The sequence below is a fragment of the Gossypium raimondii genome, chromosome 3 (assembly GCF_025698545.1).
Source record: "Gossypium raimondii isolate GPD5lz chromosome 3, ASM2569854v1, whole genome shotgun sequence".
NCBI lineage: Eukaryota > Viridiplantae > Streptophyta > Magnoliopsida > Malvales > Malvaceae > Gossypium > Gossypium raimondii.
Genome location: NC_068567.1, coordinates 49,435,132 through 49,462,150, shown reverse-complemented (window position 1 = coordinate 49,462,150; position 27,019 = coordinate 49,435,132). Strand labels below are relative to the sequence as shown.

Here is a 27,019-nt window from a genome sequence, read left to right as displayed (position 1 = left end):
TAGCGTGTATAAGGTTTAGTGTTTGTTAATAGTTTTGTTATTTCTTTACTCTTTTAGAGATTAAGGTATATGTAAAGAATTTTAAAATGTGTATGTTAAGTGAAAATCCTAACATTTTTTGTTAGAAAATAAAAATAATTGGAATAACTCAATTCGCCATTTTAATATAGTTTTGTTCGTTTTGATCCATTTGGATTAATGTTTAGAATTTAGGTACATCAAAGATTGGAAAAATTAATGAGTAATAAAATTTTATTAATATCACATTTATATAAGATACCTAATTAAAGAAAAATTTGATTAAAATAAGATAATTTACATCACATTACACATCAATTAATTTAATTAGTTAATAACATAATATTAACTTATTTCTTTTGTAACCTCCCCAACTCGGCTTAGACCCAAACTCATGAGACTACATCGGCCACCGAAAAGGTTTTAGTAGCGATAAGAGTTTAAAAACAGTCAATTTATTTATTTTAGAACAAAACTTAACCTATTTTTAGAAAAAAATACATGGGTTATAAAAAAATATTTTAGTTTAACTTTTCTAAGTAACGGTGATTATTTTTGAAAACTTGGTTAATTTATTTATTCTTCCAAAATTTACTTATAACGTAAAGTGATTTTTAGCTTAGTTTTAATAAAACTTGTATTTAATGCATATTTGATTATAATCCTTATTTCCTCATTTAAAAAAACAATTTAAAAATCATGCAAGCTAATTAAAAACCAAAACCTAAATATGAGTCTCATGTCACAAAATAAATAAATAGCACAGTTTCGAAATAAAATAATAATAATAAGCCTAATAATACTTTCATATAAATAATATGATTCCGAGCCCTCCATATGCCATGTCCTCGTCCTAACTTGGTGGGTTATCTGTAAATATGAAAATTAAAAAGGAAGTGAGTTATTATCACAAGAAATACCTGAACAAAACAATAAACAAATAAAACACATAGATTAGTAAATCTGAGATTAAACACAACTATAAAGCACATCAGATTAACGATTTTTCACATAAAACACTTCACTTCACTATCTCGGTATTCACAGTTTTATATGACATACTTATAAATGCAATGCAGTTTCAAATTAACAAAAAATTCCTACCCAACTCCGTTACGCACCTCACTTATAAGTTTGCCAGAACTCATCTACCATATCACTTCGGATTGTGGGTGAGTCACCACTAATTTGCAGTTAAACCGCCACTTTGTAAAGAAAAACATGGGTAAACCACTAGTATTTTAGATAAAAACATTTATAGTTACTGTCATTTTTTTGTGAGTGCAGAACATATTCATAGATTAAACAGACTGCCACTGGGTTTTGTGGACGAGCCACCACTTGATTGCAGATTTAATAAACTGTCACTCTTCCTCCGTACAATGTCCTACCCCATGCAATGCACTATGTCATGCTTTATATTATGAAATATCAACACTAGTAGTAGTCATGTATCGTGTACTCAATTCATCACTAACACTTAACATGCTCATCATGTTCTTCGTAGGGCGGTAACAATATTATCACTCTCAATTTAGCAATTTCATTTTATCAGAAAACTCATAACGTTCACATATCATGTGATATAATAAGAAAACTTAAGGCATTAGACATAAATTTAAAAATTCATACACTATCAGAGACCTAATTGAGCAAGTAAAAAACTCTAAAAATAATTTATAGAATGTACAGGGACTAAACTTAACATATCATACTTTTACATAATATTAATAATTTAAATCAATCAATCATGGATTCTAGCCTAAATCATTCTGTTATGGACTTAATTGAACAAAATTAAACATTAAAATTAGTCTGGGAATTAATCAAGGACTAAACTGAACAAAACATAAAATTCTAGGTTAAATCCATAATTTTTGAGTTTTAGGGGACACACGGCTATGTGAAAAGCCTTGGGCTGTGTGACTAGGCCATGTAATAGCACACGGCTCTATAAAAAGCCTTGGGCTGTGTGACTAGGCCATGTAACAGACTGTGGCCGTGTAACAAACTATGGCCATGTGGATCATGCAAAATTAAGCTTCAGATGGTGACACGGCCGTGTGGGGGGTCTTAGGCTATGTGAGAATTGAACATGCTAGGGCTTTAAGGGGACATGGCTCTGAGAGGGGTTGTGTGGTCCATATGGGTGGTCCACACATCTGTATGGTTGGCCATGTGGCCTTAATCTTGGTTTGATATTGCTCGATTTTCTTGTAAAAGAACACACACCTATCACTGGGGTCTCGAATGGTGGTTTTCCTGTCCAAATCTGATCCAGGATACCTACAAGTCTTTCAACTGACAATTATGCAAGAATTAACAAAAATTTTCAATATTTACCAAGGTTAATGAAAGATTTTATAAAATAATCGAAAAGATTGTTTTAACGATTGCAAGGTTTATCAATAAGTGAAAATTTTGTTGAATTTCAAGATCAAGTATCGAAATTGAAACATACTTACCTATTCTTGGCTAGGATTAGAGACGAGATTGTCGGCATTTCGTAAAATCGATAAGAAGAATGAAGATCGATTTTGGGTTCAGGATCAAAATAAAATTTTAGCAGTGAATGAAAAAATATTTGTAGGGAGGATGAAAAAGAAAAAGGGAAAGAAAAAGAAAACAAACTTTTAATTCATTTAGAAACGAAAAACTAAAGTTTTATTTTGATTAGAATGAAATTAAATACTTAGGTTTTCAAAATTTGAGGGGCTACTTGGCAATTAACCCTTCTTGCTGAAATTAAAAAGGGGAAAGGAAATGGAAAAGTGTTTAGCATGACTTGAACATTGGAAGCAAAGGAAGGAATACAAATGCTTAACCATTTGGGAAATTAACCACCCTTGGCATGTTTCTACCACAATTTTATATGTATTCTAGTTAGATTTTGTTCCTTAGTTGCTAAAAAAATGAAGAAAATGGGAAGAGTGTGACTTAAACCTAAGACTTCTTAAGGATTACTTTAGCTACATAACCATCAAAACTAAGTCATTTCTTGGTGGTTTATTTATTCTAACTCTATACATTTTGGGGTGTTACATCTTTAATTCCACAAAAATGATTCACCTCATCGATTGATCCAAACAACTAATATGACAGTTCATATATTTCAAGAGTCAACCATGTCAAGATTGTTACAAACCGTTGAGCGTATAGGTGTTCAAAAATTCTTAACTCATTTCCTTGACGAGTTGGTGACTTGTCCCTGCCAAAATTTTTACTTCAATATTGTATTTGTATAATTCGCAAATATGTTTTTAGTTGCATGTAATATTAAAAAAAAAAGCTTTTATCTTTGTAATTGGAATTATAATAAACCTTTACAGAACATTTGCTTGGGATGAATAACCAAATTATTCTGGTTTGATTCGGTGATAAACAATGATTCAATAGTTTGATTCATCGAATCCTTTATTCAACAAAATCATCATTCATCTCTTATTCCACCTTCTCCTGTAATGGTCATTCCTCACCAGACCCAAAGAATAGGACATTACAACCTCCACCGAATAAAGAAAAAAACATAACTTCCCATTATTGCCCTTTACCACTCTCCCTCACCAAACATCTCAAGCCACCACACCTCAAGCCTTGTCTCCTCGTTTTCGTTTGGTTATTCTCATCCCACAACGATCATCGATAGATATCTCGACATTGTAAAAAGCTTATCTAAAGTTGATACGAGTAAGGTTATTATTTCCATCAATCTCACTTTCATTGTGAGAATTTCATCTCTTTGCTTCTCTGCTTGTATTTCATTAGTAGGAAGCTGTGAAAAAAATGATTTTTCGAAAAAAATTTGGTCGATTGGTTGATTCGATTGTTTTAGGGCAATTTAGGGTTAGAAATCTAAGCTTGTTTTTTTCGAATTGCATTTCTATTTTTTTTGCTTCTCTGCTTGTTTTTTGATTGGTTTTTATAGGAATTTATTTTATTGCAAGGGATTTCAGGTTGCTTGTATCAATAGTATGAGATTTCAATTTCAGGTTGTTATTCATTGGATTTTGGCTCCGATAAATTATCGGGTAAGATTTCGTGCCATTGTTTCACAGTTTGACTCATTATTTCTCTTCTCCTAAAGATTCTTCTCATTTGAATTGTCATTATCGTTTTTAAACAACTTTTCTTTTGGAATTATGGGTCAATCATAGGCTGGTTGACTGAATTGGTTTCTGAGTTGGGTTTTTGTTTTGTATTGTAAGCAATTGATACTTTTGGTATGTACATTGTTGGATACATATGTAAGGGGAAGTTAGGGAACTAGAATATATAATGATGATGGTTGACACACATGTATGTATAGAAACATAATGAGTTAGGGTTTTTCTATTAATTGTCCTCCAAAATTTGTTGAAACTTGGTAACCTGCTCGTTAAGCATTTCAAGGACTATAGGGACTAAATCTTAATTATTTTAGCACCAAGCTTAAGTTGTTACCAAGTTATTCTAATTGTTTGGCTAATATATACTGTATTGCTTGCTTATTAATTGAATGGATCTGTCACTCAGAAAATATTTCTGTGTAGAGTTTGCTTTGAGGAACAAATCAGGGTAGTTCTGCTTCCTTGTAGACATCATGTTCTTTGCAAGTATTTGCATCTGCCCTTGTAATACTGACAATGTTATTTTCCATTTTGGCTGTTTTCTCAATATTGGACTGTTGTTTAATGCAAATATGTCTATGAAAGCTTTGGCTTAGGCATCATATATACTCATAAATATATTCTTATGGTATTTACATGACTTGTAGTGGCATAACATATTTTTGGCATATGGTGTGTAATATTTTCATTTCTTATCAAAGGATGTGGAACTTGTTTTCTTTAATTATTAATAATGTTGTTTCTTTCTCAGCACTTGCTGTGAGAAGTGCAAAAGGTGTTCTGCCATGTTTCTATTGAAAAGCGACTGCCAGTTCCTGATGTCCAGTCTCAAATTACCTGTAGAAAGTTGGTGTAATTTTTTTTCAAACCGTTTCGAATTTGCTTGTAATTTTAGATAAAGCAAGCATTGAGAAGCTGAACATTTTGGTTACTCCAAACGTAATAGAGTTGTGTTTTGCCCCTCAGGAGTTGTAAATGACTAGTTGTTTTCTGAAATGAAATGAAATTATAGTGATTTTGACATGTTTTGTGATAAGTCATGGGTTCTTTTCCTTTTTTTGCTTATGAAATATAAATAAGGATGGTGAAGCGCTCTCTTGTGCATGTGTATAGTTAGTCCCGGACTTCCAGGAATTATATGTTGCTTGGGTTGCATTGTTTTTTTCTTTAGATATGCATGGATGGGGATAAAGAGAGATCGGTGGATTAAATCTTTTGGTTTGTGATATGGAGGAGAAAATGTTGGGACAGTGTGATTTGGTTAAGGCCAAATGGAGAAATAATCAGAGTTATTGAGTGGAAGGAACCAAACGAATGCACATATAATGATGCAATTGATGCTTTTTGTCTTGTAAAATGTCGGAGAGGAAGATGAAGATGAATTTAAGGAGAGAGAGGGGACCAACGAAGATATAAAAATAAAATCTTAATATAAAATATTTTAATATAATTTAATATAAAATATTATTTTCAAATTTTAGAATATATAAAAATAAAATCTTTTAATATAAAATATTATTCTTTAATACTAAATCGATGTGAAAAATATATTTAAATGTTAAAAGGACATATTTGTCATTCGAATATATATTTTTTACTATTAGATATCTATTCCTCTCAATTAAATGTATGAATATTATTATAATACTCATTTTATTCAATCCAACCAAATCACTGTTATACCTATTCAATTTCATTATAACTTTATTTTATTCCACATAATATATACTCCGTTACAATCTTATTCCATCTCAGTGAATTAAATGTGCTATTAGTGTTTAATGAATAAATACCAAACAAGTAAACAAAACTTTTAAATAAAAATAAAAAGTAATTTATATAATCATATGCTTATAGCCAATTCTCCGAATAACCAAAATCAAATAACACAAGTGAGAAGGCATTCCAAACGAAAATGAGCAAAATTGCAGCTTTATAAATTATGATGGCCTTCTTACACAAATGAAACATGTACATAACCAAAAAAAAAAAGTGCATAGAAAAATTCCATGAAAAACATGGGAACACCATAAGCACTAAAAAAAGTAATCAGAATAAAAGATACAAGAAAATTGCCAACAAATATTGACACTGTCAACTATCTTGTACTATCAATTCAACTGAGAGCTTCAGCATTAAGATAAATTTGACTAATTTCCAGATTTCAAGCAAAGCAAAACCATTTTCTCTGCATTCAGATCGAAACAAAGGAAAGTTACTAATGAGGTGAATTTTTGTAGAAATGAGATCCCAAATAATCTTTGAATTTATGGGTCTTAACCTTAATGCAATATTTGTGTTTTCTTTTCTCCTTGCGCGCACCTTGTTTCTGTTGTGATTTTATACCTTCAGTGGCAACAACTGTGACATTCCCACCAGTTCTCTTCTCATCTCTAGCTAGGTTAAAAATGGCAGTATATCCTTCAGCTGAGGCTGGATCATTTACATCCCATTCACCAAATTTTGGCAGTGCTTGTCCTTTACCATACTGCAAACATGGAAAAATCAACAAATTAGTGAAGGGAAAAAATTGGGTTTTTCATGGGCTTTCTGGGTTTCATTTGCTTCTAGAAAACAATGCAATTGAAAAAAAAAAGACAAAACTTTGCTTCTTTTCATAACTTTTTCTTTCAATATCTGAAAATGAGATTGAAGAAATCAACATAAAACAGACAACCCAGAAAATTAAAGAAGATTCCTGAGAAAAAAAATAAAGGAGAGTGGAGAGAATCTTACGGATGACATGATTGAAGAGTAACAGGGGGAGTGTAAAGGAAATGAAAAAGATAGTTTTTTGTTAATGGATGAATTGATGAAGATGTGATGATTATTCAAAGGTGAGTGAATTTATATCATGGTGGGGGGTTTTGAGTTTAGAGGGGGGAAATCGAAAACGCAAACGATGGGAATGATTTTCCACGCGGATCAAACTCGTCTAAGACACGGGATCTTTCCATTTTATTTTAACTCTGCTTTTGAACAGAACAGTGGGGTCTTGGGGTGGGTGGGAGACTCGACCACTCGGTATTAAACGGTGGCCTAAAGGGCTTTTAGGATTGAATACCCTTTATTTTAAACCCCTAATAAAAAACTACAAAAATAATTGACAATGTTCCCCTTCTTGTTATCCATCAGGATTATACATTGTCGAAATGGCATCCAATTCCTACTCTTAATGGCCAAAGATCCCACACATACGTTTGTTCAAGCGTCGATGCATGAAGATCCGAGTAATGTACACGATAACTTTTATTATGTGTATATCATTATTTTCTTTTTAAAAGAAATGATTGATTAGATGTATGGGATATTTATTTAATTTTTTAATTTTTTTCGATATAATTCTAAGTATTCTAGTTTTTTTAAGAATGCTTGGTATGAGATTTTCCCACTAATTTCATAACATCTTTACCATAGATTTTTTTCTTTTTAGGAACCTTCACATAGATTTATTTGTCATTTTTACTTCCTCTACTCTAAGGACTTGACATAAGCACAGGTTAACTTTGTTTAGAGGCACTTAGTGTGGAATTGGACTGTCCATGATTACTCTAAATACAACTTATCACGAGATCTTATATTTTTCTTAGAAGATATGTTATATCAAAAAACTTTTCTTAATATTATTGCTTCCTACCTACTTATTTAAATTACTTGGTATGATTTTTTTTTAAATCACTTAGACATAAGTTACTGACTTTTGGACTAACTGTTAGTTACTTCAGTTAGCAGTTAAGTGTAGTTTTGAGTGTGTGTCTGTTATAGATTAGTTATGTTGTTATGAGTTAGTTGCTTATGCTGTATAAATAAGCAATCTCATGCCTTGATAACTCATTTAATTAGAATTCCAGAATTTTCTGTATTTATATTACATGGACGTGTCGTTAGGCTGTGTAATTTTCTGTGTCTTTGTGGGTTAAAAGAAAATTAAAAAAAATTAGCTCTAGTTTTCACATGGCCTGTGACACACCCGTGCCTCCAAGCCATGTGGATCACCCCAGATCGTGTGACCCTTTTTTTTGAATTTCTTTTCTTTTCTTTTTGAATTTTTTGAATTTTTTCAACTTTTTTTTTAGAATAATCATGAAATTAAAATGAATAAATAAGTAAAATAAAAATACTCGGGTTGACTCCCAATAAATGCTTATTCAGAGTCCAAGCTCGATTTCCCTTTTCAAGCTAACAGTTAAAGTGGATCTTGGAGCCGAAGCTCCTTTCTCTCGTTGTCAATATTACCACCAAAATAAAGTTTGAGACGAAAATTGTTTACCTTAAATGTGTCATAATCAGGGTGTGTTACCTCAATGGTTCCGTATGGAAATACATTTTGTACCACAAATGGGCTCGACCCTCTTGACTTAAGCTCCAAAGGGAACATTCGTGGATCTGATTTGTCTAGCAGCACTTTGTCCCCAACTTTAAATTGGTTCGTTCTCTTTACATGCACACAATGACATTGCTTAGTTATTTCTTTGACCGTTCTTAGGTTCTCATTAGCCTTTGTTCGCCATTCATCTAATTCATCGAGTTGTAGCACTTGCTCTCCATCGTCCCTTGATTTTTATCACCTTGAGATGAATACTATTTGAACACATATTCATTAGTAAATTCTTGCAAAGAATGTTATGCCACATGATTACTATCATTAATAGAATAACGAGTATCATCTCGCTCACTAGGAACTTTAACAAAATCACGTGCTTGAAGAGTAACTTTTTCATCACCTACATTAAGTACAAGCTCACCATTACCCACATCAATAACAGTTCTAGTAGTGACTGTAATGCCCTAATTTATTTAATCCTATTGTTACGAATTCTGTCATAACTTTAATGGTTAAGTAATTTGGGCGTGTGTTTGAGATATTGGGTTCAAGCCCCACTTTTAAATTTTTATTTTTATTTTGTTTCTAGCTTTATCCATAGCTGCTTGACTTAAGTTATATTTTTGGTCAACTCATATTAGAATTTCATAAGTCTGAGCGAAGTGTCAATATTTTAGCTTTTGTCGGTGGAATTGATGGATAGTAGAATTTGGGTGTGTTTGAGTTAAATAAGAAGTTTGATAAGTTTTCAAAATAGGGTGGTTATTATCTTTTATTTATTTTTATCCTAATTTATTTGTTTAATTTTGGTTTCAAATTCAAAAGAGTGGGGTGGCTAGGCACGTTTCCTCTCTTTCCATGTTTCACTCAACTTTTATTTTATTTGATTTTATCATTAATTAATTCTTTTCTTTTCTTTCTTTCAAGCCTGCTAAACATCTTTCATCCATCCAATTTCCATGTTCTTTTTCTTTAATTCTGTTTATCTTCCTTGTTAAGTTCTTGTGCATGGTTACTCGATGTTCTTTCTTTTTGCGTTCAATAAATTGCTTGGAGCTGTAATTTTCGATCTATTGACTGCAAGTTGTGGTGGGTAAGCTTTCTTTTTGTTCGTTCTTATAAGGTTATGGGTTGCAAATATTTTTAGATGATGGGGTTATGAAGTGTTTTGGGGTTCGTATTAATTTCGGTATGTTCTTAGGGGAAGATCAAGAGGCGATCGGTTTTTTGGCAGTAAGTGTACGTGTGCATTGTTCGGGTTTGAGAGGCTAAGCTCACGATCAATTTGTGTTTGAGTTGTAAATCAATTACTAAATTAATCATTGGGATACTGTTTTTAGGTACTGGAAATCACGTGGTTGCGTTCGTGTCAAAATTGAGCTACGACACATGTTAGTTTTATAAAACATTTTTTTAAATAGGTTTTTTATTGTAGAAGTACGTTTTTTTGGAACTGCTATTTAAAAAGAAAAGTTATTCAATGCTAAATGTCAAAGACATCTATTTTTAAAATAAAACGATCGGTCTTTTAATGTCATTATTATCTATTCCTATAGATTTTATAAATTATAATTATATATATACTACAACACAAATTGCATAAAAATGAATAGAGATGGGAAAATCGCATAAAATGCTTCTATTCTAGGAGCTTGATATAACAATTTTCTCTTTTAACTTTTAAAATTTTATCTTACTTTTTAAATAATCTAAAACTAACCTAATTTTCTAAATAATTTTTCCATTTGGTATATTCTTTTATAAATAACTCTTTTGAATTATAAATACCAACGAGTTGAAATTGATTATTAAGTTAGGTACTTTACGAGTATCTTTCATTAAAATTTTTTGGAAATTATTCTTCACTAAATTAATTATTGTATTTTTAAAATAAATATTCATCATTATTAGTCAAATTAAGCAAATATTTATCAAATGAAAGAAAAAACAATACATTAAGTTATAGGAACTAATTATATAATCAACCTTTTACTTAAATTGTTTTCAAAATGGTTTTTATGCATTTCTTTTAAGATTTTTCTTTTCTTTTACTGAAAAATGGCTTCATTATCTTGGAAAGAAACAAAAAATGTTTGCACCCTATTTGTGCCTAGTTTACAATTTTTTGTCACGTATTCAATTTCATTTCTACATTAACCTTTTCTAGCTTTAACATTTTCACATCCCATTAAACATTATAAAAATATTGTTTGAAATGTAGAAGAGGAGGAATCCATCACTCGAAATAAACGATGAATCGACAAATTGTTCCATTACTCTTATTATAGTGAGCTTTTGTAGCGTTCGATTTCTTGTTCCTCTCTTAATTCTCGTTTTCATTATCAGAAAGAAAAGATCCCAAGCAAAATTTCATGGCTAAGAAATTCTTCGTCGGTAGCAATTGGAAATGTGATGGAACAATTAAGCAAGTTAAAAAGATCGTGTTACATCACTGAAGGAAGTTGAAGTCCCTTACGAGGATTTCGTAGAGGTTGTGACTGTTGGAAAAATACGAATATCACATAAATAATAAGAATAATTACATGCTATTATTTATTATTATAAAAGGTTAGCCTAAATAAAAGTGATTTAATTTGATTAGGACTTATTAAGCTTCTATTATTAAATAAACCGATCAACCTGTGTAATGTGATATATAAAATAATATCAAAGATACTGGTCAATAGATTTAGAAGGTTACTGGATATATGTACGGATGAACATCAAGGCGCTTTCATTCTAGGAAAGAAGGCAAATTACAGATAACATATTAGTGGCTTACGAAATACTGCACTCGTTCAAAAAGAAAAAGAAAGGACCGGATGGATTGTTTGCTTTAAAACTTTACATGAGTAAGGCGTACGATAAGGTTGAATGGAATTTTATCAAGAAGATGATGCAAAAAATGGGTTTTTGCAATGGTTGAATTAATTTAATAATGAAGTTTGTAACTACAGTAACATATTTATTTATTATATGCGTGCACGGTTTTTCCATTTTGATTACAAGGGCAAAAAGTGATGGCCTTATTAAAGGAGCTAAGGTAGGAAGAACTGGACTGGCAATCACATGCCTATTTTTCACTAACCAAAGTATATTGTTTGGAGAGGCAACAAAGAAGGGTGCAAGAGCGATGAAAGTAGTGGTGTCAGACTTTGAGAATGTATCGGGTCAGTTAGTAAATTTTGACAATTCATTGATTTACTTTAGCAGAAATACACGAATTAACGAGTAAGTGGCTAGAATATTTGGAGTACGAACATCAAACAATCTTGAGAAATATCTGGGATTACCAACAATGGTGGGGAGATGCAAAAGACATTCATTTGTTGGTATTAAAGAGAGAATTTCAAGGAAGTTAGAAAGTTGGAGCGTGCGGTTTTTACCTATAGGAGGAAAGGAAGTGTTGATAAAAATCAGTGTTATAGGCAGTCTCGATTTATGAAATGCAATGCTTTATGTTACCAATTTCTTTTTGTCGGGAGTAAGAAAACATTTTAACAGATTCTGGTGGCGTAATACAGTTACAAACGATTGCTGCAGCTGGTTAGCCATGTGTAATTCGAAATCGCAATGGGGGATAGGGTTTAGGGACTTACACAAGTTTAATATTGCCTTGTTAGCTAAACAAGGATGGAATCTGCTTATGAACCCTACCAGTTACTTGTACAAGTTATTAAGGCTAAATACTACCCATGAGGTGATTTTTTAAGTGCAAGGTTGTGTTCTTACCCCTCGTATACCTGGCGAAGTATCTGGAATGCCCATTATTTACTGAACCAAGGATTGGGATGGAAGGTGGGGAATGGCACCTCTATAAACATATGGAACGATAAATGGTTTCCAGGACCTGGGAGGGAAAAATACGCTATCAAAAAATTAACATCAATTGTACAAAGGTTAGGGATTTAATCAAGCTAGAATAATTTACCTGGAATGTTGAAACCCTTAGAATTCTGTTTGATGAAGAGATGGTGAAACAAATCCTTATGATTCCACTAGTGTGTCAGAGCCAGACGGATGTTTTGGTTTGGTGGGGTGATAAATCAGAAGTTTACAGAGTCAAAAGTAGTTACAGATGGCTTATTACAGATAGTCTACAAAATACAGAAGATAACACCGCATTACAAAATACTGGAATGAAATCTTCTTTTACGAAGATGCAGAATCTTAAAGTGGCGAATAAAATTCGGATATACATGTGGAAATTAACTAAGGGATTTTTGCCTACGCTTTACAACTTAAAAACCAAATGACTAGTGAGAAACGTGTGCTGCCCAGTTTCTAAGGAAGATGAAGAATCTGTGATACACCTGATTCGAGACTGCAAATTCACAAGAAAGATCCTGCAAGAGCCAGGAGTTGAAGATTCAACCACAGACAGAAATCAAAATTGTCAAAACTGGTTAGTGGACTTTTTCTTTAAAATGTTAGACGTCAGAAATCGAAGCAAGAAAAGATAGAGAAGAGAGGGGAAGATTCTAGAGAAGATGGGAGAATACTGAAATATTTCTTCTGAATTTTCGATAACTGCCTCCCATGCAACACATGCAATTTAAAAGGAAATAACAAAACCAGACGTAACACATTTCAGTTATTTGCAAAACGCACCGTTCTACTAATTCTCAAAACTCCCCGTTTTAATTAAACTATTTTAACTAATTCCTTCCTACTAACATTTTGATTCGTAACAATTCCCTCCCATAAACACATCCTTGACCTCAAGGATAAAATTGAGGAAATTTGAATTGAATTGCTGCAAGTGGTTCCCATGTCACGTCCTCCGAAAACGAATTAACCCATTCGACTAACACTTCAGTCACAGCTTGATTTCCTCTCTTGACTATTCTTCTATCTAAAATGCGGATTGGTTCCTTAGGCAAGAGGTAAAAGAGCTTGAGTTGGGGCCCAATGCTGAATGTTACGAGTCAAAATGTTAGCAGGAAGGAATTAGTTAAAAATATAGTTTAATTAAAATGGGGAGTTTTGGGAATTAGTAGAACGGTGCGTTTTGCAAATAACTGAAATGTGCCACGTCTGGTTTTGTTATTTCCTTTTAAATTGCATGTGCTACATGGGAGGCAGTTATCGAAAATTCAGAAGAAATATTTCAGTATTCTCTCATCTCTAAAATCTTCCCCTCTTTTCTCTATCTTTTCTTGCTTCGATTTCTGACGTCTAACAAAGGTATGAGAGCTTATTCGATCCTTATAATGGCTGGTGATGGCGTGTCTACCCGTCTGCAGAAAGAGGTTGGAGGTATGCAACAAGAGAATTCTAAAATCCAAGAGGAAATAGCTCATTGGGAGACCAAAATGGAAATTTGACTGCAGGAGTTCAAAACTGAGTTCCGTGGAGATTTACAAGCATTGTTGGGTCAGTATTTTAGACCACCGCCGACAAGTTCATCGGCAAATGTTATAGCGGATAAAGGAAAAGGGGTTTTGGGAGCTCCTCTTGGGTTTTTACCTAAATATTCTGATCCACCCCATGCTCAGCTAGAACCGTTTGTTACGGATGGGGGTAGTGTACACGTGAGAGAGCAACCAGTTACATCGAGAGTTTCGGGGAAATGTAGCAGGTTAGAATGCCCCAAGTTTGATGGTACTGATTTCAGGGGACGGTGGACTAAGCTGAAACAATATTTTGAGGCAGAAGGTACACCAGATACTAATAAGGTTCATCTGGTAATGTTGAATCTGGAGGGGCGTGCACTTGAATGGCATCATTTTTATTCTCAGAGAAATGGAGGCTTGCACATACTGTCGTGGCCTGCATATTCGAAGAGCTTGCAAGATCGTTTCGGGTTTGGGCAGTTCAGGATTCCGATGAGGGAGCTAGTCAACTTGAAGCAACATGGTACGGTTGAGCAATATCAGGATGTGTTTGTAGGGTTACTGAATCAATTGCATCTCCCTGAAACCTATGCTCTTAGTATTTTTATCAGCAATTTGAAGGCCGAAATAGGTCATTACTTGGACTTGTTTGAACCTTCTACATTGTTGGAAGCTTTCCAGCTGGCCAAAAAAATAGAGGTGCTTATTTCCCATTCTGGGAAGGGACCTACAACAATGGGAATTAGTTCACCTAGAACTTTACCCACCATATCGATCGTATCAAGGTACTCTTCCTCTTCTACCAGGACTATTTCGGGTACACAATTTGTCAATAATATGTCATCTAGCAGGTCAGGGTCCAAAACCATATCTCCAGCATTGATGGCTGAGAGAAAACAAAAGGGGCTCTGTTTTTGGTGTGCAGCTAAATATCATGCGGGGCATAAGTGTATGAAGTCTCAGTTGTACCAATTTTTATTGGAGCCTTTTTCTGATTATGAAGTTGAGGAATTTCAAGAGTGTTCTGAGAAGTTGGAAGAGAATGGTAATGAAGAAGAGGGACCCAAATCTCCTGTTATTTCATTGCATGAGCTGACAGGACTTCAAGGACACAATACTATGAGAGTGGCTACTCGATTAGGGTCATGCTGGGCTATTATCTTAGTTGATTCTGGAAGTACTCATAATTTCATTGACACGAAATTGGTCAATAGACTGTCCTTACCAGTGATAAGTCAAGAGCAATTAAAAGTATCGGTAGCAAATGGTAGTTGCCTATTCACTAAGGGATTGTGTAAAGGAGTTAGATGGGAGGTGCAGGATCACAAATTTGAGACTGACTTCATGGTCTTATCATTGAAAGGTTGTGACATGGTACTGGGGGTGCAGTGGCTCTTGTCGCTAGGAGATATCATATGGAATTTTAACTCTTTGACTATACAGTTCCACTTAAATGGGAGACCTTGTACTATTCAAGGAATTATTCTTGGGGCCCTAGCAGTTGGCAATAGTGATCCAAAATGTTTTGCAATAATGGGGCAGTTGTTGGGACCCTATACAGCAGTATTGAGTTCACTTGAGCAAATAAAGCTTTCGTCCACTGGGGTCGAGGATCCTGAGGACCAACTTCAAACATTGTTGGTGGAATTTGATGATATTTTCCAGGTTCCTAAGGGGTTACCTCCTCGACGGGCACATGACCATAAATTTCCTTTAAAGGATGAAGGGGTCGTGATTAAAATTCGACCCTATCTTTATCCAGCATTCCAGAAGAATAAAATGGAGAAGCTAATACAGGAGATGCTTTAAGCTGGTATAATTCGCTATAGTACAAGCTCTTTTGCTTCTCCGATTGTCATGGTAAAAAAGAAGGATGGGAGTTAGAGGCTATGTGTGGACTACAGGTAACTAAACCAACATACAATTAAAGACAAATTCCCTATTCCTGTCATTGAAAAACTATTGGATGAGTTGAGGGAAGCTAGAGTCTTCTCTAAGCAAGATTTGAGGTTGAGATATCACCAAATTTGCATTTGGGAACCTGATGTGCACAAAACTGTATTTCGGACAGACGAGAGGCATTATGAGTTTCTCGTGATGCCCTTTGGCCTCACTAATACCCCTTCTAGTTTTCAAGCTCTCATGAACTCGATTTTTAAGCCATGGTTGAGGGGATTCGTGTTAGTTTTTTTTATGACATTCTTATGTATTCAGCTTCTTGGACAGAACATTTGAACCACTTGAGGACAGTTCTTCTCATTCTCAGAGAACAACAGTTATATGATAAAGAATCCAAATGTTATTTTGGGTCACCTCAAGTCCACTATTTGGGACATATTTTGCATGCAGGTACTGTTTCTATGGACCCTACTAAGATCGAATGCATATCTTTATGGCCGATTCCTCAAACAGTAAAGGAGTTGCGCAGTTTTCTTGGTCTCACGGGCTATTATAGGAGATTCATCAAGGGTTACAGTGTGATTGCTAGGCTTTTAACCGATTTGTTGAAAAAGAATGGGTGGGGTTGGTCAGAACGGGCCACAGAGGCTTTTCAAACACTTAAATGAGCTTTGAGTTCTGCACCTGTGCTGATGCTCCCTAATTTTCAGGTGGAATTTATAGTTGATACAGATGCAAGTGGGTTTGGCATTGGCACGATTTTACAGCAGCAAGGTCGACCTCTAGTATTCTTTAGCAAGGCTCTAGGTGTACGTCATCAGGCCTTATCGATTTATGAGAAAGAGATGTTAGCGGTTCTGTTAGCTGTGCGCAAGTGGCACACTTATTTGGTCGGCCGACACTTTAAAATTTGAATGGATCATCAGAGTATGAGATTTTTGTCCAATCAAGAGGCGGTTACCCCGTTTCAGCAGCGTTGGGTGGCTAAAATGCTAGGCTATGAGTTTGAGGTTTTTTACATAAGGGGAATAAACAACAGGGTGGCAGATGCTCTTTCTCGTCAACCCCAACTAGAACATTGTCAGCACTATCAGTTTTCGACTAGCTTGATTATTTCGAGTCTCTTAGAGCGAGTGCAACAATTATACACTGTGGATGACAAATTAAAGAAGATTATTCAAAATCTTCAACAATTTCCAGGACAGGACCAGAAATATTCTTGGGATGGTCGGTTTTTGCTGAGAAGATGGAAGATTGTGGTGGGACAGGTTCCACATTTGCATCAGAAGTTGTTCTCCCATTTTCATGACAGTGTGACAGGAGGCCATTCAGGGGTGCATGTCACTAGGATACGACTTTCAAGTCTCCTGTATTGGAAGGGTCTCACTACTGATGTTAAGAAATGGATTCGGGAATGCGTGGTTTGTCAAAAGTGCAAGGGTGAAATAGTAGCTTCTCCGGGGTTGCTACAGCCATTACCCATTCCGGATCGAGCTTGGTCGGTAATCAGTATGGACTTCATTAAAGGATTATCATATTCCAACAAGAAGAATTCCATTTTAGTGGTGGTAGATCACCTCACTAAGTATGGTCATTTTATAGCATTGTCTCATCCTTACTCAGCCAAAGATGTAGCTGGTGAATATTTGACTCATATCTATAAACTCCATGGCATGCTCAAGTCTATCATATCGGACAGAGACAAAATTTTTGTCAGCAGGTTTTGGCAAAAGCTTTTTCGAAAATCGAGGACTAGGCTTCTCTTATCAACAGCCTACCACCCTCAAATGGATGGCCAGACTGAGGTCTTGAATCGGTGTCTTGAAAACTACTTGCGTTGTATGACAGGGGAAACATAAGGGAAACACCTGCTCAATGGTTCCATTGGTTACCTCTTGCTGAATGGTGGTATAATTCCTCGTTCCATTCTTCGATTCAGCTCACACCGTACGAGGCTCTGTATGGCCAACCTCTGCCAACGCACATGCCTTATCTAGCTGGTGCCTCTTCTGTTGCTATTGTAGATCGCAGCCTACAAGCTCATGAGGCCACAAAGAAGCTACTTCACTTCTGTCTAAAAAAAGCTCAGGCTCGTATAAAACACTTTGCTGACAAGCATCGTTTGGAAAGGAGCTTTCAAATTGGTGACTTAGTCTACTTAAGGTTGCAACCTTATAGACAGCAGTCTCTTCGAAGGATCATCAATCAGAAACTGTCTCCAAAGTACTATGGACCCTTTCCTATTATTGGAAAGGTAGGAGCAGTGGCTTATACTCTGCAACTTCTGCAAAATTCTCGAATCCACCCTGCCTTTCATGTTTCTCAATTGAAGAAACACATTGGTTTGGCCCCAACTCAAGCTCTTTTACCTCTGGTGGATGATCACGGTGCTTTGCCTAAGGAACCAATCCGCATTTTAGACAGATGAATAGTCAAGAGAGAAAACCAAGCTATGACTGAAGTGTTAGTCGAATGGGTTAATTCCTTTTCGGAGGACGCGACATGGGAACCACTTGCTGCACTTCAATCCCAAATTTCCTCAATTTTATCTTTGAGGTCAAGAATGTGTTTGTGGGAGGGAATTGTTACGAGTCAAAATGTTAACAGGAAGGAATTAGTTAAAATAGTTTAATTAAAACGGGGAGTTTTGGGAATTAGTAGAACTGTGCGTTTTGCAAATAACTGAAATGTGCCACGTCTAGTTTTGTTATTTCCTTTTAAATTGCATGTGCTGCATGGGAGGCAGTTATCGAAAATTCAGAAGAAATATTTCAATATACTCTCATCTTCTCTAAAATCTTCCTCGCCTTTCTCTATCTTTTCTTGCTTCGATTTCTGACGTCTAACATAAAAATGACTGTATAAAATGTAAGATTCTTGTAGTTTCTTTCTGGGCACTATGGTTCAACAGAAACAGAGCCTACCATGAGGGTTTAAAACCAAAAGAACAAGATGTGATTTCTTTTATTAATGCATACATGGTGGAAAATGAGTTACTTGAACGTTCTTTGGTGCCAAAAACAGTGACTAAAAGTGTTAAATGGGAACCGCCTGATGGAGATATGGCTAAAATCAATTTCGATGCCTCGTTTCAACAAGATCTTAACACTTCCAAGGCAGGTATAATTGCAAGAAATAAAGATGGATTAATTATGGTTGCATGCATTAACCCGAGTACAAATATCTCGACACCAGAAATGGCAGAAGCTTGGGCGTGCTTGCATGTTGTCACCTTCGGGGAAGAGTTAGGCTTTCGGGAAATCTGTGTGGAAGGTGATACGTTGATGGTAGATAAAGGGGTAACAACTACAGGGGAAGATAGATCTTGTATTAGCAATGTGATTAAAGCAGTTAAGAGCAAATGTGCAAATTTCACAAAAATAAAGTTTCGATTTGTACCTTGTTCGGCCAATGCCACTGCACATGCACTTGCAAAGGAAGGAAGAAGTCATGAACGACTGGAATACTGGATGGAGGAGGCTCCGGCTTCAGTTGAAGATATTGTTAATAAAGATAGGATTGGGATTGGAAATGAATGATTTTGAAAGGTAAAGGCTGAGACCGGAAATTCGTCAGTTTGGTTCCGAAGAACTCAGTTTTAAGCAGAGGGCTTGGATATTCTGATGGTTATTTCCCTGTGAAGGGTGAGAAGCACTTACCTCTGCTACTGATGCGAAAATGGCGATGGAATGGTTTGAGGGAGACGAACAGAGGCTGGTTTTGTTTTCTTTTAGGTTTCTGCTTAGTTTTGAATTAGGATTTGTTTTGTTTTTCTTTTTCTTTAAGGGTGCACTGTTTGGTGGCCCATTTATAGGTGAACAGCTGGCTTTGCTGATTCTTGGATTTGTGGCCTGCTCGTTATGGATTCAATTATGATTTTTTTTTTAAAATTGATTTGATATGGGTATTCGTTAAAGTTGTTACTTTTTATATGGATATATATATTCAATTTCTTGGTGATTTGATGCAAAATCATATTGTCCATGATACGTGTTTAAAGCATTTTATTTTTAGTTTGGTTTTAAAAATTTTGGTTTTGAATTTTAATTGTAACATTTTGATGGTTATTTGTTTAAGTATTAAAAAATCATTCAAATATTAAGGATTTCGGTTTTAATTGTGTCATTTAGACAGCCTTATTTTGAAAACTTTAGTGCAATAAAAAAATTTAGTTCGACCTTTGACTATTATGAGAATTTTAAATTTAAATATTGGTATGTTTATATATATATATATATATATATATATATATAAAATAACTTAAATTGAAAAATAAGTCGCCAAGGTGACTTATGTTGTGAAAATTATTTTATTCTACACTATAGAATATTGTGAGCATATAACTTATATAATATTGATTGACCCAAAGGAAGCTTAATATTTGACAAAATTACATGTTCAATTGTGGTAATAGACATGTGATGATTATTTGATTTTATATGCGAGTAAAAATTAGGTCAAAAGAAAACTTATTGTTAATGTTTGATTACTACGCCAATATATAACTTACAATTTAATATTTCATACAAAGATAAAGTATTAACGGAGTGATTGGTATCTTGAGATGAAATTTACCTTTATTCAAATTATTTTGGTTTAAATTTGTAATATTAAATGAGCTTATTTTGAATTTATTCAACTACTATTATACCTACCAACATCACTGCATGCATTGAAACATTTAGGGGCACTATGTCCGATAAGATTAATAATGATAAAGAACTTATGGCCGAAATTGAAAAGAGGTTTATAAAGAACGAAAATGTTGAAACTTGAAACTTTTAGAAGAAAATTGCCTTATATAATCAATTGCAAAGAAGAGGAAATCATTACTTTCTCAATTTGTTTTCTCCCAATTTTTCTTGTCTCTTGAGTTTCTTCTAAGCCCTAATCTCTTTTCTACTGGTTCGACTTCTTCTTTTGTTCTTTCGTTTCTCATCACCAGAGCATTACTTCATTCATTCTCATAACTCAGTCCATTCTAAAGGTAATCCTTCCTCTTTAGCATCCTTTGTTTTTCCTTCTACTTCAAATGGCTAGAATCAGTGTAGGCCTAGGGGGTAGGATTAGGGGTTGCGATGGCCAAAATCAGAGAGGCTATGGAGGTGGTCCTATTGTTGAAGGTGGTGATGAGCCACGTAATCATTAAGCCAGTACGCCAGTAGAAACTCCTGTTTACAAATGCACGACCACTGAAGAGGAGATAGTCAAACATTTGGCAACTAAGGGAATCAGTCTGCCCAACTTTGCCTATGACTTCTAAATCGTTAAAATGGAGCACTGGTTGAACTACTCCAACGATGGGTTCATTCTTCTTCTACATCCCTTCTTTTGTGCGGTGTTGGACGACTACGGGGTTGTGCCGAGAAAACTCATCGGCTTATTATTGTTGATACTGGTGGCAGTTTTTATAGATAACTACATTTTAGGAGAGCCGTCCTTTATCGACGTTTTCCAACACACATATCAGCTGAAGGTCATCACCCAAGGGGCCTCGACTGGAATTGTTTGCAAGCTTAACTTATTCTACACAGTTTTCAGCACATATATGACTTAGCCTGGGCATTGGTAGGGAAAAGAAGGGAGCCCATTAACTTATTCTACACAATTTGCAAGCTACGTCCTCGTCACTGGTCCTTTTCGTTATCAGTTGAACGAGGTGAGTCAACAGGTAGGGCTCTTATTCTATACAATTTGCAAGCTACGTCCTCGTCACTGGTCCTTTTCATTATCAGTTGAACGGGGTGAGTCAACAGGTAGGGCTCTTGTTCCTAATGGTGTTGACACTTCTCTTACTGCTACAAGCTATTCTAGTTCTTTTGGTTAATCTCAATCTTCTCAGCACAACAACATAGATGTGGAAGCTTTAGTAGATAATGTGCGAGAGAATGAAGAAGTTGCAGCCCCAAGAACACGAGCTAGCAGCAGTGGTCGCAATAGGCCAAGGGTAGAGGAGAGATTATAGAGTACTGAAGACAGTAGTGGTGGAAGGCTTGTCCACCACAGATGAGGTAAAGAATCGATCACTCATGAGAGGGAAGCTACCCATCCACTATCCTTTCTATTCTTGAGGTACAAATAGAATTCACCACTCTTGTGGACTTACCCACTCAATTTACCAAACCCCCTCCCGTGGAACCCAGCTTTGGCACTATTTGCACCATTCCACACTCTTTTCTCGTTAATTCTCTACACTTCACTGCTCCTTCTGGTGAGGTATCCAATTTTTTCCCATAGAGAGATCACGTTAGCATCAGTCAATATTCTATCTCCCTTCATAAGGTCAGGCAAAAGTAGGAGGAAGACCTGCCTTTGGAGCTGAAAGAACATACCTTCCCTTCCTCTTCCACCATAAGTGCCCAGCCAACCTTCCTTGGCAGAATTAGTAGGCTCTTTCCAAATGATGGTGGAGGAGTGCGGACTCCTCGGCTGGGCCCTTCAAAAATTCTGTAGTGTAAATAAAGCCAAACAGGCTGAGTTTGTGATACGCCCCGACCTCGGTGATGAGAGTCGAGTCGTTGATGTGCCTGATCGTGAATTGGAGTAATATTAAGGTTTGTCGAAGATAGGTTAAGAAAGAAGAGATAAAGGCTCAAATTTAGTTCAAAAGAGATTATGGAATGGATTGAGGTTGATAGGTGAACGAAAACCAAGTATTCAAGTTGAACCAACACAATATAAGTGTGTTAACCCGGGAATTCTAGGAATACTTAGGTAGGTTAAATATTGTATGGATGGAGAACGAATAAAATGGAACCTCGACCCACTATCAAAGATGATAGGAACCTCGGTATAATTTGAACACCACACTTTTGGGTGCAAAGTGATAAGTTCGAAAAAGAAAGACGGGTTGACGCCACAAGGGTTACTTAATAAGTCAGACGAGTCTTTGGAGAACAATGAGAGTTGAAAACAAACTCACAAAGTAATCAGATTTCATATAAGGTTCAAAAGTATATTATCTAACCCCAAAATGATCACAAAACAACTATTTATACTAATATTAAATGTCAAGCCGAATGGTCACAAAAGGTAGATAAATGGGCAGCTTATAGATGGTGTTAACTCAACTGGAAACATTCATGGAACGTCTTCAATGCTTGGCTGACCATTGAGCTACACGAACAGCTTTGAAAGGTGTCTTTGATGCGCACGAAGAGCCTTGAACTGAAAAAGGCATGCCAGGTTCAGCCAAGGTCTTTTATGAGCCTTGAAAAGGGCTGCTTTGGTCAGCTAATTAATCTTGAAATTTATTGATTAACTTGGGCTCGTCAATAGTCATAGAATGTGAACACAAGGAGCTGATCGGCCAAAGGAGTGTGAATAGACGGAATTGAAGGGTCTTCAGCTGGTGGGGTTTTAAAAAAATACATCGGTGGCTGAATAGTCAGTTTGGAAAATGTGCAACAGCAGCCACCTCTTTTAATGCCGACCCAAGTCCCATGCACTTATTTAATTCGGCAGGTTGGAAAAGTGCAGAAGCGCATTAATAGACGTCCCTTGCATGCTGGACAGCTCCCTTAATACATGTCTTGCTGTTTATTAAATTCGGCAACATGCCTCATTTAAATGTTGTCCTATATCCATGTACTTGAGCTCGAATGAACCAGAAATGAGCTTCATCTTGCACTTGGGGCCCTCGTGTTTAGGCCAATCTCGACAGTGTTGGGTTGTGTCATTACATGATGCGATCGGGATCACATCAGTTTGTAACACCCCAAACCCGGCCTAGACGTTATGACTGAATTTGGTGATGTCACATGGAAAGGAATTTGAAGACAAGATTGTCGAGTTTAAAAACCGTTACAGTAAGTTAACTTTTATTTAATTAAAAAAAAACTAGTTGATTTGCTTTAAAACTTGTCTCTTAGCGCTTTTGCAACCAATTAATTTAGGGAAAATCGTTTCTGCTTACGAAAAACCTTAGTTTTCAGAAAAATCGTGTTTTGTGGAGTTGCAGTTTTTAAAAAAATCCATAAAAAACAGTATAAAGTCCCAAATTTAAAGCCAACCAGTCCATAGTCTAGAAGATACATCAAAAACCCTAAATACGTAATAAATTCTAGGCATTAACGGAAAATAGTCTAAAATTTACATGTGGCCACCGTCAAGTCCTCCGCTGCACTGACCCGTCAAGTCTAGAGATTACCTGTACAGATCATACAAAAAAACGGTGATTTTTCGCAAACTTAGTGTGTAATCCCTATAGAAAACATACTTACAGATAATCAAAAAAATTCGGTTAGATACAGTCTAGGGCCCATGCCCATCATAGAATCAGTCTAGGCCTTAGCCCATTCAGATACAATCTCAGAAATATATTAGGGCCTTGGCCCATATCAGATACAGAATGCAGATACAGTAAATCAGAATCCTACCCACCAACCTCTACACACCATCTCCGTCCAACCCTACACACCTTGTGGGGATTAAATCTACCCACCCATCCATACACACCATGTTGTACTGAAATGCGGCACATAATCAGAAGGTTGCAGCTGAGCTGCCAAGTAACAGGCTTAATAGCCTTTCAGACAGTTTCTCCAAATATCATCAACCCACCCCGATGCAATGTACCATACAAAATATGTCATGCCATTATGCAATTCATAGCACATACATTCAAATATCATAAGTCATGCTCGGTATAGAAATCAGACAGACAGATCACACATATAAGGGTCTAAGTAAAGCTTACCGACCCTACAGTAGGTCCACAGTCAACTTGGGCGACCCGTGCAACCTTACAGAATTTTCCAAAAAAATGGGCTCACACGCCCAGGTGGCCCACTCGGCCCAAATTGTCCTTGATCACGTGATCCATTTTTAATGTAACCCGTGCTAGTTAATTATTCATATATGTTTTCACTATTTACTTATATGTTCCTTCAAAGTTGTCTACTTGAGTCACTGTTACTAAATTATTTATATCTTGAGTTACAGAATTCCAAATTAAGATTCGTTTGATTTATTTGAAACTATACTCAAATAGATTTCTACCATAAAATTTTTATAATTTTTGGTTTAACCAATAAGTACAGTAAAATCTTCAAACTTACCCCTGTTCTGCAGTCTGACAACTTCGTCCCTTCTTTCCTAAAAATTAATTATCTTTTAGTACAAAATTTGGATGATGTGTCCATTTGTTTCTATTGAAAATAGACTTATTAATAATTTAAACATGTAAAATTTAAACCCTAAATATTTTTATCCAATTTTTGATGATTTTCCAAAGTCAGAATAGGGGAACCCGAATTCAATCTGATCTTGTCTCACAAAGTTTACTATACCTCATGATTTACAATTCCATTACTTACACTGTTTCTTCTATGAGAAACTAGACTCAATAAAATTTAATTCCATATTTTGTTCATCCTCTAATTCAATTTCCATAATTTATGGTGATTTTTCAAATTTACCCTATTGCTGCTGTCCAAACAACAAGCAATTTTGGCTATTCGTCGAATCCTTTTTTTTTTTTTTGCATTTCGGCTACACATCTGATTTTGTTTGATGCTAAAATAGTCCTCGAGCACTCCAAAGCCTATAATGAAGATAGTCAACATCAATTTAATGGATTTAAAAGTGAATTAACAACCAAGAACGAAAAGAAACCCAACTTAACACCAACGATAACCCTCCGTTTAACTATTGTTAAGACGAGAACACTGAATTCACCAGTCCGAGCCTCCCCCTACGCCCAAATCACAGAGAAAAAACATTACCACTTCAGTCGTTAAGATATTCATGACAGAATTGAAGAGAAACACTTACCAAAACTAAACGAGCACTAACCGCGTGCGAAAATGAAGGAAAATAAATGGATTAGGGAAAAATCAAGAAAAAGAAAAAAAAGAGAAAGATGGAAAAAGTCAGGGAATTTGGGCAAGAGGAGAGGGAGAAGAATAGATGGCAAAATTTTTTTTGGAAAAGAGAGTCAAAATTCGGTTATGAGAAAAAATAAAATAAAACCCTGATAACTCCCAAAATCCCTTAATCTTCTCCCCTAATTCCCACTACACACCTGCTACTCAGAATCCCCCTATTACATAACTCTATCCCGAAATCTGAGCAAAAAAAATAATACCCTTGCCTGCATAGGGATTCGAACACAAGACCTCCACCATAATAACACACCATTCAACCACCAGACCAGCAGACCCATTCTGGTGTAATTTACCCAACAATCAAATAAAAGCCTACTAAACAAGAGTAAGGCCTAATTCATTCAAAATACCAAAATTTTCCCAAGCGGAGGCTTGAACTTGGGACCTCCCAAACACTCCCAGAACACATAACCACTAAAGCTGACAGATATTTGTGTCATATTTTCACAATAACAAAATTAGAAATTTTGCGGCGTTACAGAGTTTGAGAGGGTCATACACTCCAGTGAGCAAACACTTATCCAACTTCGCCAATTACATGAGGCAGTTGTCCGCCAAAACCAGGAACTTGTTAATTCTATCTCCACTTGGGATACCAAATAAAAGTATTTTGGAGACTAGAGAGAATGAGTTAAAAGAGAGAATCTTCCAATTGGAGATTTAAATAAAACCTTGAAGTAGTAATATCAGGTTGATATGGAGTAGTTGGGAAAAGAGAGCCATGAAGCCTTAGAGAAATACAATGAAGTAACCACAACTAGTATAAGGGATTATCTGCCTAAGCTGAGTTCATATCTCATGTTGCATAACCAAGTAGTGGTGGGACCTTTCGATGTGAAGCAGGTGAACTCTAATTGCATGCATAAGCTCACCAATACTGATCTAGGCTTTGATGTGCTCTGTCCTTCGGGTGAGGAGTGGGAAGAGTTTCAACAAAAATGGAAAATGTAACACCTCTAATTCGTCTTTGTCGCCGGATTAGGGTTACGAAGCATTACCAAAAAATCAAGAATCATTTATCTATATGACATTAAAATAATTACATGACATTTAAAACATATCAGTCATAGGCATTTCGTCCTTAAATTGAGCCTTCGAGGCACTAAAAATAGTTTAGACACAATTCGGGACTAATTTGAAACAAATCTAAGGGTTTAAGAAAAAATTGCAAAAAATGGAAAATAGGGGCCAGACGACTGTTTGACATCACCCCAGGTCGTGTAACTTTCGAACTAACTCACTAAGATGCCCCACACGCCAGTGTGACAAGCCGTGTACAAGGTTATGTTACTCTTTGAGTTGCCACACACACATGTGTGCCAGGCCGTGTAACCTAAAATTTTTCCTAAAATCAAGCCATTTCATAACCAATTCTTGAATAATTAAACCATCCATTTATGCACACTTTCAAAGGACCTAAGCATCATTCAAATACACATAATTATGTCA

The 27,019-nt window shown here is 35.6% G+C and overlaps 1 protein-coding gene, 1 long non-coding RNA gene and 1 pseudogene across 2 annotated transcripts; 1 reads left to right on the top strand and 2 right to left on the bottom strand.

Annotated features, from left to right (window-relative positions):
- Positions 1 to 6,040: 6,040 nt before the first annotated feature.
- LOC105794560 (protein NOI4) lies at positions 6,041 to 7,025 on the bottom strand. Its single transcript, XM_012623800.2, has 3 exons — positions 6,861 to 7,025; positions 6,406 to 6,612; positions 6,041 to 6,312 (listed from the first exon to the last, which is right to left on the bottom strand). Exons 1-3 carry the CDS (start codon positions 6,867 to 6,869, stop codon positions 6,289 to 6,291), a joined length of 240 nt encoding a protein of 79 aa, XP_012479254.1. The 5' UTR covers positions 6,870 to 7,025; the 3' UTR covers positions 6,041 to 6,288.
- A 3,795-nt stretch (positions 7,026 to 10,820) lies between these two features.
- LOC128039973 (triosephosphate isomerase, cytosolic-like) overlaps positions 10,821 to 27,019 on the top strand; it is a 31,040-nt pseudogene continuing 14,841 nt past the window's right edge.
- Positions 18,471 to 19,436, bottom strand: LOC105794562 (uncharacterized). Its single transcript, XR_001134039.2, has 2 exons — positions 19,083 to 19,436; positions 18,471 to 18,989 (listed from the first exon to the last, which is right to left on the bottom strand). It is a non-coding gene; the product is annotated as an uncharacterized LOC105794562 (long non-coding RNA).

Bases quoted from the DNA above. Each gene is read 5' to 3' on its own strand.
- LOC105794560 (XM_012623800.2), bottom strand. The intron at 6,313-6,405 runs GTTAAGACCCAT...ATCTGAATGCAG, and splicing joins AACACAAATATTGCATTAAG to AGAAAATGGTTTTGCTTTGC.